This window comes from Sparus aurata, chromosome 3 (assembly GCF_900880675.1).
Source record: "Sparus aurata chromosome 3, fSpaAur1.1, whole genome shotgun sequence".
NCBI classification, from domain to species: Eukaryota; Metazoa; Chordata; class Actinopteri; order Spariformes; family Sparidae; genus Sparus; species Sparus aurata.
In genome coordinates, this window is record NC_044189.1 from 12,022,604 (window position 1) to 12,035,556 (window position 12,953).

The 12,953-nt window shown below is 43.3% G+C and overlaps 1 protein-coding gene across 9 annotated transcripts in view; it reads left to right on the forward strand.

Moving 5' to 3' along the window:
• Positions 1-11,765, forward strand: part of ubap2l (ubiquitin associated protein 2-like) — a 29,248-nt gene extending 17,483 nt beyond the window's left edge. For 4 of the 9 annotated variants that reach the window (XM_030410786.1, XM_030410795.1, XM_030410809.1 and 1 more), the window contains 11 exons: positions 15-81; positions 853-1,180; positions 2,859-2,947; positions 3,036-3,089; positions 3,200-3,281; positions 3,424-3,641; positions 3,873-4,014; positions 5,226-5,351; positions 8,089-8,156; positions 8,287-8,481; positions 9,952-11,765. In XM_030410786.1, the coding sequence (XP_030266646.1) occupies positions 15-81; positions 853-1,180; positions 2,859-2,947; positions 3,036-3,089; positions 3,200-3,281; positions 3,424-3,641; positions 3,873-4,014; positions 5,226-5,351; positions 8,089-8,156; positions 8,287-8,481; positions 9,952-10,047 (1,465 nt within the window). In that variant the 3' untranslated portion in view covers positions 10,048-11,765. The remainder of the gene's footprint in view (positions 1-14; positions 82-852; positions 1,181-2,858; positions 2,948-3,035; positions 3,090-3,199; positions 3,282-3,423; positions 3,642-3,872; positions 4,015-5,225; positions 5,352-8,088; positions 8,157-8,286; positions 8,482-9,951) is intronic. The other 5 variants (XM_030410802.1, XM_030410834.1, XM_030410825.1 and 2 more) reach the window with 3 other exon arrangements.
• Positions 11,766-12,953: the final 1,188 nt, after the last annotated feature.

Consider the following 12,953-nt stretch of genomic DNA (forward strand, 5'->3'; position numbering starts at 1 on the left):
TTTGTTTTTTACAGCTCTCACCCATCACAACAGAACAGCCTTGCTCCATCTTCAGTCCGAACATCCAACTCAAGCATGCTGGTGAGTTCTTTTACATGTTTTTTTCTGTATTTATACCAGGAGCTTGATAATTGTTTTTGTTTTTTTTGATGGATCGCTGAAAGCACAGATTAGATTAGTAAGGATATTGGGAGTAAAATCAATAAAAAAAATTAATAAATAAAGACAAGACAAATAAATATAACTTTGTAAATGCCGCGGTGATGAGCAGCCTTCGTTTTCACTCCAGTCAGTGAAACACCGGGGTGATGTTGCTTCAAATGCATGGCCATGTTTGATGTGTTCCCACTGTCATATGGCTTTCTTGTGCCACAGTGCCTACGCACCGTCACGGTTTTATCCACTAACCTCTTTCCTTCATCATTATATTTGACAAGGAAGCCAAAATGCTCCCATACAGGAGATTTAAATGACGTGGGGCGTTCAAGCTCCTCCGTTCCTCCGCTAGCCATGACCACGCTGCACTTAACAAGTGTGTGGATTAAACATGCGCAGTACTTTTTTTTTTTTTCATAAATTAATCCGCAGATCACATGTGTGTCGAACCGAAGATATTGATCCGAACGGATCACGGATCAATGACGATCCATTGCACTACCATTGCCCAATATACACGTTTTGCAGTAATCTTTAGGTCTTGGTGTGGTAGTGTGCCTCCATTTTTGAAATAATTTTCAAAGCTGTATTTCCTGTGATGGCAGTTGGACACAGTAGAAGTCCATTCACACTAATGGAACATAATCTCATCAATCCGTACTGCATCTTTTTCTGTTCTTACTCCCATCTTCACAGCATCCCAGCGTAGACGGTGACTCGGGCCTGCACTCCTCCTTCCCTTCCTCCGTCTCAGCCGTTCCGTCTTCATCAGTCCCCTCCTCCTCTTCCTCAGTTGCTGCTGCGCAGGTGTCACTTGGTGCCCCTCAGGCCTCATCAGTGGGCTCTGCCACAGTTTCAGCGCCCTCCGGTCTTGGTCCCGTCAGCAGTCTGGCCATGGGCCTCAACACTGCCTCAATGGGTGCCCCAGCTGTAGCAGCCGCCACTGTTTCAGTGTCAACGACAGGCTCGGCCATTCCTTCTTCGGCTACTTCCTCATCCACACGTGGCTCTGCAGCATCCTCAGGTTGGACATTAACACGCTGAAAATTAAACGTACAACTATTTATTTTCATGGTCTTTCTTCGAAGCCTTGACTGAAAATGCAAAACACAAGTGGAAATATTTTAGCTTTTCTTTTCTCTTCACTGCTTCAGCCTCACTTTAAGCTTTGCTGCCAATCTACATGTAGCATTACCACTGAGTTAATTGTAGCCTTGGTAATTGCTGCTAAAGTGGACTGTGAGGATTTTATGGTATATGCTGCAATTCTACTTCAGCTGTGCTTTGCCACAGCATGTATAGAGCAGGTAGAATCATGGAAAGCATGAATTGAAGCCTATTTGTGCTGTTATGTCTGTTTTGCCAGTCTTAATTTTTCCACTGCCTTGATCAAAGCTATAGATTTGACCAGGCGATAAATGATCACCTGTCTAATCTCATTGTGCCTATTCAAGCTTGTTGATATTGGTGATGTATAACTGTTTAACCTGTATGGTTGCTTGTGTGGTCAATTCTGAAAACTGATTTTCTGGCAAGTTTCTGCAGCGTCATGTTATATTTTGCGGGGGTGGTTGTATAAATCTCTGTTACCCGGCAGTGGTGCAACTATGGCTGAAGAATGCTTTGAGAGTATGTACTTGTGATTGGAAATCCAATAACAGAATGCGACACTTTATTTTGTACAAATACAAAGTGTTGGTATTGGTTTTGTAGCTCTTTGTCTGTTCCTTAGGATTGTCGGTTTTCAGTTGAATTATTAACAAAAGGAGAAAAAAAAAGAAGACATGAAAGCATGGTGTGAAATTTAAGAGGCGCCTTCCTTCTAGTTTGCCGCTCCATTGACTCATGAGCTTCAGCGCACCGCATCAGCTTCTCACAGAGGTTGTCGAACATGTTCATCCTCAGCTGCATTTCCCAGTCGGCCCTGATCAAGTTACAGGAAGTTATAAATTTAGCATTCATTTGTGAGAGCTGTCCAGCAGGTCACTTGTCATAGTTAACGTCAGCTTGTCTGTGCTGGCTAGCTTGACTTTTAGCTCATGCTTTTTCTTGGAGAATAAAGAGCTCTTCCATGTGTTTAATTACAGTAACTCTCAGTGGCATTGTGTATGGAGCTCCAAGTACTAGCATCTTTAAATCCCTCGTCCTCTGTCACACTGATTGGCAGCGTGTCTCCTCAGACAAGAGCATCACAAGTTCTCCCTCCAGCTAGCAGTGACGTGATCTTTAGCTGCGAGCAATCCTTAGACATGGCAGCATAGTGCTAATACAGCAATAAACATTTTAACATACATTTGACTTTACTGCCTTTCTGGAGGAAGTGTTCCCAGTCTGGGCTTCTTTTAGTGCTCTTTACTTTTTACTTCGGACTGCTCTAGCAAAGCCTTTAGCAGACATGCCATCTGGATGTGAATTAACCTATAAACTGTCATACCTAACTGGTCAAAAATATTGTCTACAGTTAACCAATCAACATCTAACCTCTCTGCTGGTGCGTAGTTTGTCACTTGCAGTCTTGTCCTTGACTGATGCAGCGCATAGTGAGTGATTGATTGTGCTACCTTTTGTTTAAGTTATGATGTTACACTGGCAAATATGGCTGCCTATAGACAGTATTTTCATTGTGCATCGTTAAACAATGATATTAGTATTGATTTGTTTGCCTTTTTCGATTTTTATTTTCATGGTTTTGTGTTTTACAGGGAAAGCGCCTCCAAATCTGCCACCTGGAGTGCCCCCTCTACTACCCAACCCATACATCATGGCTCCTGGACTACTGCACGCCTACCCTGTAAGTCAGTCTACATGTACATTAGAGTACATTTTATATGACTGATATAGTAACAAGATTGTCTGGCACATTTCTTGCCTCCTCTCAGCCTCAGGTGTACGGCTATGATGACCTACAGATGCTGCAGACAAGAATACCGCTGGTGAGTTCTGTGAAAAGTCTTAAAACTGCTGCAGTAAAATCACTGTGCACAAGGTTGTTGCTTCATGGCCTGTATTTCTAATGTTTAATTAATATTTTTTTCTCTCTCAGGATTATTACAGCATCCCTTTTGCAACTCCCACAACAGCACTGACTGGCAGAGAGGGCAGCCTGACGAGCAACCCTTACTCTGGTGAGCCTTCCTCTAAAGGCTATATAAAATGCTAATCTCTCCACTCGCTCCCCTTACCTGTCATGAGCATCAGCTGTCCTGTCAAATAATAAAGGTACATTTGTAGTAACTTCCTGTCATCCTCCCTTTCCCATATTTGCAGGCGACTTGTCGAAGTTTGGTCGAGGTGATGCATCGTCCCCGGCTCCAGCCACCACATTAGCCCAGACACAACAGAACCAGACCCAAACACATCACACCACGCAGCAGCCCTTCCTCAATCCGGCACTGCCGCCTGGCTACAGCTACACGAGCCTCCCATACTACACTGGCATGCCAGGCCTGCCCAATACCTTCCAGTACGGACCTGCTGTGTTTCCGGTGAGAACTTTCAAATCTACTCTCCTGCTCCCAACTTGAGTTTGTTTTTGTTGTTGTTTTTCTCCATGAGGAAAATGAGTGGATTTGGAAACAAGTAGGAATCTTATGGAGCTAAAAAGTAAAATGGTTGTGCACAGAGGAAGAGAGGAGTTCGGTGTCCCTGTTACCTGGTGCTGCTATCAAAATGCTAAGTATTTTTTGACCTGTGGTTCATCTTTCCTGTCCGTTTAGTTTGACATTGCATACCGTGATATTGATCTTGTCCAGGTGGCTCCTACCTCGTCAAAGCAGCACGGTGTGAATGTCGGCGTCAATGCATCCGCCACACCCTTCCAGCAGGCTAGTGGCTATGGTTCCCATGGATACAGCACTGGTGAGGCACTAAACCATATTTAAACGGCATGTTTAGAGGGGTCACTCAGGTCCTGCTCTGTATACTTGCATACCAATAACTTACTCACAATGAGCCTATTGATTTCACATCGGCGTGGAGTGCATATTTCATTTGAGCTCTGCTGCATCTACAAGCATAAACCTGATGCTTGTGTAAAGATGTTTGTTACGCTTGTGTTGAGGCTTTTACGATGTTTTCGTGTGCGGACAGTGCTCACCTCAGGGTTGAACAAAATCTCTTTTAAATCGACTGTTGACATGATTTATGTTCAGGTTTAGTTCTATCAGCATCTTCATTGCCTGTAACACACTAGGAGCACATCTCAATAATTCATCTGTTTTCTAAATGAAAGGAAAATGTCTGTCACTTCAATTAAATGGCCGAACGGTCAAAGGGAGATGGGCTTGAACAGTGGCACCTCGCTCTGCCAGTGGAGGGGTTAGATCATCGGTCTTCTGCCGTCTTCCGTAGCTTGCTTTGCTCATTTCAGAAAGTGGAGTTTTGCCCCAAGGCTTCACCTTCCAGCACATCTCCTGCACACACATTCATCTGAATCGCACCACTCTCCCTTATTTCATGATACTCCTCTTTGAGCCCAGTTTCTTTCAGCAGTTTCCCAGTTTTCCCAGTGGCCTTCTGGTGTCTACTCCATCACTTCACATTCTTTTCCAGTGATACTGTATTTTATTTTCATACTTTCAATTCATCACTCAACATCCACCTCTGGTCACTACATGTGCGACACCTATTTGTTCTAAGCTGCACCATCTGCTGCTTTCTGCCATCACCCAACTCAAGCTCACTCTCCAACCTCCCCCTCCCACACACACACCCTGCCTGCCCCCTCACCTCCCCCACCTCCTCCCCCTCAGACTTGGGTCAGATAGTACTTGCAAATGATGTTGGCGTTGATTCTGACCTGCCGGTTGCACCGGATGGGCAGGCTTTGCCACACAGGACGGTGCACTTGGTGTCAAAGTTCAGATGATTGAAATCTTCGGATGTCGGAAGGGCTTCCAAGAGGACTTGACACTATTTGTATGGTCACAGTTTGGTCAAATCTGCCCATTTGGTGCACAGTTTCAACCAAACGCTGTGAGTTATTTGCAAATGCTATCTGAGGCAGGTCTGCTTCCCCTGCCTGGTGTGTCTAACGCTGTGGGCTGCGGCTGTGTGTCTGACTGTTGCAGGCTATGAGGATGTGGGCCAGGCTTCAGGGAGTGGGGATTTCTGTAAGGGCGGATACGGCACTGCTGTGGCCGCTGCCGCTTCTGCACAAAACAAGCCAGCCAGCTCTGTCACCGGGCCTGGAGTCGGTGAGTGCCGCCACATGCCAGATTGAAACAACAGGAGAAAAAAAAAAACCCTGTCCCTCCCGTCTTCCTCCTTGTGTCACCAACCATCCTTCTCCCCCTCTTTGCTATCGTTCCTTTGCCTCACCGCTGTTGAGCTGTGCCTGTGGGAAGACCCAGCACACCACATATGCTTTTAGACAGCCCGATGCAGCCCGCCTCTCTTTCAGGCCTTGTCTGCCATTGTGTCTGTTACCTGTTCTCTTCCAGAGCAACTCATCACCAATCCAATCTGGTTCATATGTTCCAGCAGGCTAATTATCAGGTCAAAAATATGGCAGGTCACAAGGGCTGTGACTGCCATAAACTGATGAGTTCCTCTGGATGGTGCAGTCCCATTTTCCCTCTTTGTTGCTTGCTCTTCATTCATGTGGTCATTGCTGGTGTGTCTGTCTCCAGAGTATCAAGTTCGCTGTCCTGTGGGTGAACTAAGGTTATAACCAAAGCAAAAGGGCGATAGAAGCGCAATATTATTCTATCAAAAAAGGATGTGCTATTTTAAGAGTGTGAATTTATTTATTCTTTTTTTGGGTTATTATTCTGCTTCCTGACCTGCACCTTGTTGTGTCAGTGTGATGGGAAATGTATATGTTGGTCATTTTTAAAAGTCACTATATGAGTCTTGCATGCTTGAACCAGTCTCCACACAATACAGGAATTTTGATACAATACCTTGAAAAACGTATATACCATTTTCAATGCCACAGGAAAATAACCTTCTTGGTGCCACGGCCTCTGATGCCAAATGTCATAAGCACTGGGACTCTTTGCATAGCTGTCCTATCATGTCTTATCGAAGCTGTAACGAACATTTATGTAACTGACTGACTGACTGACAAATGCACTTTAAGTCACTTTAAGAAATGCATACATGAAGACAACAGCATTACATGTTCCAAGTTTGCATAGAATTTGGTTACGGGTTGACCGATTATCAACCCTGACATGTTATCTGACCAGCATTTTCCAATTAACGTTATCAGGGATTTTTCTGTCCGATTGCTGATAAAATAAACAGGTTGTTAGACTTTGGCTCTGATACAGTATTTCCTCACACAATGTCCAGCTTGTGGAGTTTACGGGGTGATTGTCGTTGGTTAAACCCCACTTCTTCAGGTTGATTACACACTAAAGGACAGCTTGAGGTAGCTACAGGGCTTCAGACTAACTGCATCCTGTCGACCCAGGCATGGTTGAGAATGGGTTTCGGATGAATGCAGATGAAAGAGATATTTTAATGTACCGTATATATGTAAGCTACCTATGTATAGCTGTTGCTTTTTCAAATGACAAAAGAACATGTCTTCTCATTGCCGTCACTGCAGTTACTGTCACTGTCTGGCTACTGGGCATGAGACCTGACTCATAACATAACATGACTCAGTAAAATCCGAAAGGATGCCATGAACTCACCATTGACGGGGACGTGCAGTAAATGAACGTACTGAAGTACTTCAGCTGAGTATAGTTTGGTGGTGATGCTACTACTTTTTACTGAATACTAATAGACAGGGCGGCTGTAGCTCAGTGGGTAGAGCTGAGGACTAGTGACCGGAAGGTCGCTGGTTCGAACCCCTGGCTCCCCAGGGCGGGACTGAGTTACAAGCCGAAGCATCCTTGAGCAAGATGCTGAACCCCAACCCCAACACTGCTCCTGATGTGCAGTTGGCACCTTCGTGGCAGCCACTGCCATCAGTAAGGGCCCTGCGATGAGCTGGCGACTTATCCAGGGAGTAACCTGGCCTTCGCCCATAGAGTCACTGGATTTGGCCCCAGTACCCCCGCTCCACCTTGAAAAAAAAAAGGTGGTATAAAAGCGTTAACATCACCCGCGACCCGCATGGATAAAGCGGAAGAAAACGGAACGGGACGGAACTAATAGACAAAAAAAACAAAGAAAAGGAGCAACATTTTGAGTTTGGGACGGTGGTTAAAATTGTTTCTGAGACGGGGATGAATAGTGTTGGTGGGGAGTGCTCGAGTGATATCACAGAAGCTGAAAGAGGTGGAAGTTTGAGAGATGTAATGTTGAATCCATCACTGCACTTTTAAGTATGATTTTTGTTCTCCTCTTGCTCACAGATTTTACCAAAATATTTAGGACATTAACTAGCATACTAACATTTTGTCTTGCTAAAACTGGGATTTGAACGTTTGCGTCTGTTCTGTCCAGTGTCCGTCTTGTCTCGCACACCAGTTGACCCTGCTTTGCATCTCGATGACAATGCAGGGGGACAGTGTGTGCCACAACAACCAAAGCAGCAAACACCAGATACAGTCAGAACTGTACCACTGTGGCTGACTGGAACTGATATGCTGCGACACCATCTTTCTCTGCTCTCTTCCTCTTCATCTCCTCATCTTGTCTCTCTCTGCTGTCCTCCATTGAAGGGAAATTCTACTGAAATCATCTATGTTTGCTGACATAGATGTTCATACCTCTGATTTCCCAGGATTATTTTTGATTTCAAATGTTTTTTCTCAGTTGCTTGGATTGAACAGTGTTCCTTAACGTGATAGAGTAAGTGTAGATTTAGAGATACTAGATTACCTGTTGTCAGTACTTATCAGAAATTGTGTTGGTTTGAATCAGAGTATAACCATGTGGCTGGTCATGGTGTGTTTAGCGTCCCCTTTACATGCTTGTCTTTTTTCCCGGTTTTTGGACTGATTCAGTCTCCCGTCTCCTCTGTCTCTGCAGGAGTCTCTGTGACATCAAGCAACACGGGGGTACCAGATATTTCAGGGTCTGTTTACACAAAGACGCAGGTAATTACAGATCAGAAATCTTCAGACGAATATTCGCTCCTCACAAGAAATGAATTTGCTGGAAATTAGTCTTTTGCTAAGACAAAGTTTTACCTCAAGCAAAATGTCTGTCTCTCTTCCCCCCCTGCAGTCATTTGAGAAGCAGGGTTTCCACGCTGGCACGCCAGCAGCTTCGTTCAGCCTGCCCTCGGCTCTGGGCAGCGGGGGACCCATCAATGCCCCGGCCGCCGCTGGCTATGCCCCGGCCCCGTTCATGCACATCCTGGCGCCACATCAACAACCCCACTCTCAGATCCTGCACCACCACCTGCAGCAGGACGGACAGGTAGAACATGCTTTTGTTATTGTGTTTGTCTCCATCTGTTGGTGCGGGTCACATTCCTATACCTGTCATTCAGTTCAGTCAGTCTAGACCAAGAAAAGCAGATTCTTGTTTGGTCGTTTATATTTTCTGGTTTACATCCTAAACTTTCTAAGAGAAATAATCACACGAAAACATGCAGACTGACAGGTAACTCAGTCATTGGACAGCTTAGTCACTAGCCCTTTTTAGATAGGAAAGGCGGCACATTTGCTCCAAGGTAAGGATGGCAATGTGCCGGCCTGTCTTTCTAAAACGGAGGCGTAATATTCCTCCTTTTCCAAAAGCCAGCTCTGAGGTAGGCGTGTGATGTGACGTGAAGCTCGAAGTTGGGCTGTGAACAATGAAAACGAATTTGACTTAAAAATAAGAGCTTTACATTGCACCCCATTGGCGTTTAGAACTGGGTTCTTAGTGGGGGCTTTTAATTTGAAAGTAGCGACCGTTCTTAGCCTGCCGACACAACAACAAGCTAACACAACCAAACAGCTACTGAGACCGAGGAGACGCTAGCATCTCCTGGATCTCAGTGGCTGTCCAGTTGCTCATCTTAATGTCCGCGGATGAAATGATGGACTGACTGCTGTGATCAGCTGTTTCTTGGTTTTAAAACTCCCCGGCTGTGGGTCGCACAACAGCGCAGGTCATCGATACCTCCACCCATCTCACGCAGAGGCCGGCACATTGCTGCCTCGTTTTTAGATGGCAGGCGAGGCGGAAATAAATGTACCCTCCGAGGCGGAAAATCGGCGGACCAAAACAGACCCCCAATTTGCCGGCCTCTGTCTAAAACCACGGACCGAGCCGCCAAAAGGACGGGCAAATTGGTGGCTTGGTGCCCTGTCTAAAAACGGCTACTGTCATCTAGCATCAGTGGTGCTACATGTGGGTAAATCAAATTCCACTTAAGACTGAAACTCTGGAAAAAAATTACAGACTGACTGGCAGAAAAATGACAACAAAAGAGTTGTGTAACCCATGATTATGAGGACAAAGGTTCCTGTATGGAGACTATTCTTCAGAGTAGGATATGATCTTTGTTTTACTCCTTTTGAATCTTGAAGAACATAAGGGAAAATCCCTGCACGAAGTTGCAAAACTGTAAACTTGTTGCATGGTCACAAAGTTATCTGGCTTAGATTTATTCATCATGTCCAAGGATGAGTTGGCTTTATTGATAGTTCACTGTTCGCAGATGGATTTAAAACTAATTTAGCTTTCAAATTCATTTTAAAATCTCATCAGTCACATAATGTTTTGGTTTTTTGCTTTCTCGCTACAAAGGAAACAAAGCAGTGTTTAAGTTTTATTAATATCAATATACAAGAATGTTTCTGGATGGAAAAAAAAAGAACAACGGAACACAATAAAAGATTATGTATCTGTTTGTATGTCTTGTATATCACATGGATAAACTCTCTCCTCTCTCCACAGAGCGGCACTGGACAGCGCAGCCAGAACGCCTCCATTCAGCAGAAGTCTCAGATCAACAAGTCGGCATACAACAGCTACAACTGGGGGGCAAACTAACATCCGGCTCCAGGCCCCACCCCCTCGACATTGTTGACAGACGCTAGAAGGGGGCTCATCACTCCTTCCGCAAACAGTCTCCACGTATAATCTCCCTCTTCCTCGTGCAGAGATTCCCTCCCCAGTCTCTTGGCCCAGCACTCCTGCAGCTCTGACCGCGGTCAGAGGAGGTGCTGTGCCGAGAGATCAAGCACTGTAACGATGCATGGATGGGTGGGAGGGACACGAGGGGCTTAGAAAGAGGGGAGATTGGAGCTTAATGGTTATAGAAATACACCATCAAGAGGTGAAATATTGAGTGTTGGGAATTTGTATCGTGTTAACCCCCCCCCCACGCCCCACGCCCCCGCCTCACCCCTTTTTCTTTCACTTGTATGTAACATAGAACTGTTTTCTAAAAGAATGAATGTTTCCTGTATGGTCTTTTTCTTTTTTGTCCTTTCCCCGCCCCCTTTTTGTTTTTGTTTTTTTGTTCCTGAAGGAGAGGAATGAAGTAATATCTGAAGGTGGGGGGACAGGTTGGTTTTGTATTTCTCACCCTCAACTTCCCCCAATCCTTAAATTCTGGTGGAAACTCTTCCCTCCTGCACAAAAAACCCAAACACAATAATTTGCTTGATTGCTGTTAAAAAAAAAAATTCTTTTTCTTTTCATTTTTATGTAATTTTTAAGTTCGAAGAAACAATTCTCTAAATTGGTAGAGTTGTGAAGTTTATTTTTTACCAAATATAGATATATTATATATAAAGACATATAAGCAAGCTCGCAGGCTTGGACTGTGAGGAAAGTGTGTTTGTCATGTGACTGCGTGCATGTTTGTACACATGGGGGGCAGTGGGTCGTGTACTGTGCTTTGTTTTCCGCCTAGCACAGGATTTTTTTCATTGTCCAACACTTGTACAGTAACTGTTCCCATGAATTATAAATATGTTGCATAGAGGGTCCCACCTATTCTGCAAGAGATGTTGAGAATGATTTCCAAGGCCAATACACACCCAGTCTGCCTTCCAGTGTGTGTTTTATTTTGTTTTGTTTCTGAGGCCCCCCCCACCTCCTCCCTGCTCCACCACCTGTCCCCCCTCCCCCATTATAAGGAAAACCTGCAACATTGAATACTGATGGACAGAATTGTACTATGGGTTTTTTGTCAGTGATTTATTTTTTTCTTTTTGTACTGTGCGTTTTAAAAAAAAAATTTAAATGGATAAACTTGTCTTGTACATATATAAAAAAACACAAGTACTGTAGTCCCTGTTTGTTCGATGGCTTTTCTCCTTTTCCTTCTCAAATCCTTGACTTGTTTAGCTTTTTTTTTTTGTTTCATATATTTTTTTTATTTTGTAAAAATATATAAATATTAAGTAAATAAACAAGAAAAAGACATTTTCATCATTTTGGATGTGAATGTCTTTTAAGAAACTATATTTGTTTCTCATGTGGCTTGTAAATACAGCAGCGTCTCCTCCTCCAACAGTCTGACAGTGATGCCCAGTGTTTATATGTGTCTGGCCTTAATTCATCTGACAGCTTGAAACGTTAATTCACTGATTCTTGATATCAGCTGAACAATGAATAGGTGAACGCTGTAAGAAGAAGCCTGTGCCGTCGTGTGTTTGGCCCAGTTGAAACCATCTGACTCAGAGGCTTTAGGTTCGGTTTCTGTTATCTAACAGACTCCAGAGGATCAACATTACCAAATTAAACTCCAAACAGCACTTCTCCAGACATTTGCTTTTTCTTTGTTTAGAAGATGTTCTGTGTGATTGACAGCTAGCTGCTGAACAGACCAATTTCTGAGAATATGACCTAAATACATAACATTACCACGCTGCCATGTACAGTTTCCAAAGAATTACCTGCCGAATATATATCTTCACGTTCTGATTAGTTTTGTCAACATTCTGCCACGGTGCTGGTCCTGACAGGAGATTAACATGTCTAACATGTTTTTACTCATGAGGGGATGTAGCTGAAGCGTTAGATTATCAGTTGTGTAAAATGCAAAGCAGCACTTTGGGCGTCTAATTAGTATTCAAACAGCTGACAGGATGTCAGGAAAGCAGATCAGCCCCATTTGGTGAAAAGGGGTTTGCATCCAGATGAACGCCTGTGTTTATAAAGTCAAAGTGCCTGATTTAACCCCTTAAAGTCATTCATTTCACAACTAAGCTCACATTAAATAGCTTCATTTTTACAATGTTCCACTGCACGTTATCCTGTCCAATGTTTCCTAAAGTAGAAATTCAGAAATATTTGGCAAACTGTCTGGATGGTTCAATTATGTGGTCCATTCTTATAGGATTGTAGATGAGTTCACAGACAAAACACAACGTACATACATCTGCTAAGCGGAATTAAGTAAAACCCGCAATTCCTTCACAACTGCTGTGGAAAGGTAACGTTGGCACAGAATGAAAATAAAAGTAAAAGAAGTAGGTGATTTGAGGTGGGGTCAGGGTGGATGCGATCCCCCTTATCAACCTGCTATTCCTCCTCTGCTTTACCTCATCACAGTCACAGCTCAGGGGGTAGAGATGTTGTTTAGTTAAATTTGTTGTCCTTCAGACTCATTCATTCCTTCATCTATGGAAGTCCAAGAAAAAAAATAAGATGACTAAATTTGATTGGGAAAAAATAAGATGACTTAATTTGATTGGGAAAAAATCCCATGGAAAGTCATAATTTTATATATATATATATATATATATATATATATATAATATATATATATATATATATATATATCTCTATCGATATATATATATATATCGATAGAGATATATATATATATATATCGATAGAGATATATATATATATATCGATAGAGATATATATATATATATCGATAGAGATATATATATATATCGATAGAGATATATATATATATCTATATATAGATAGAGATA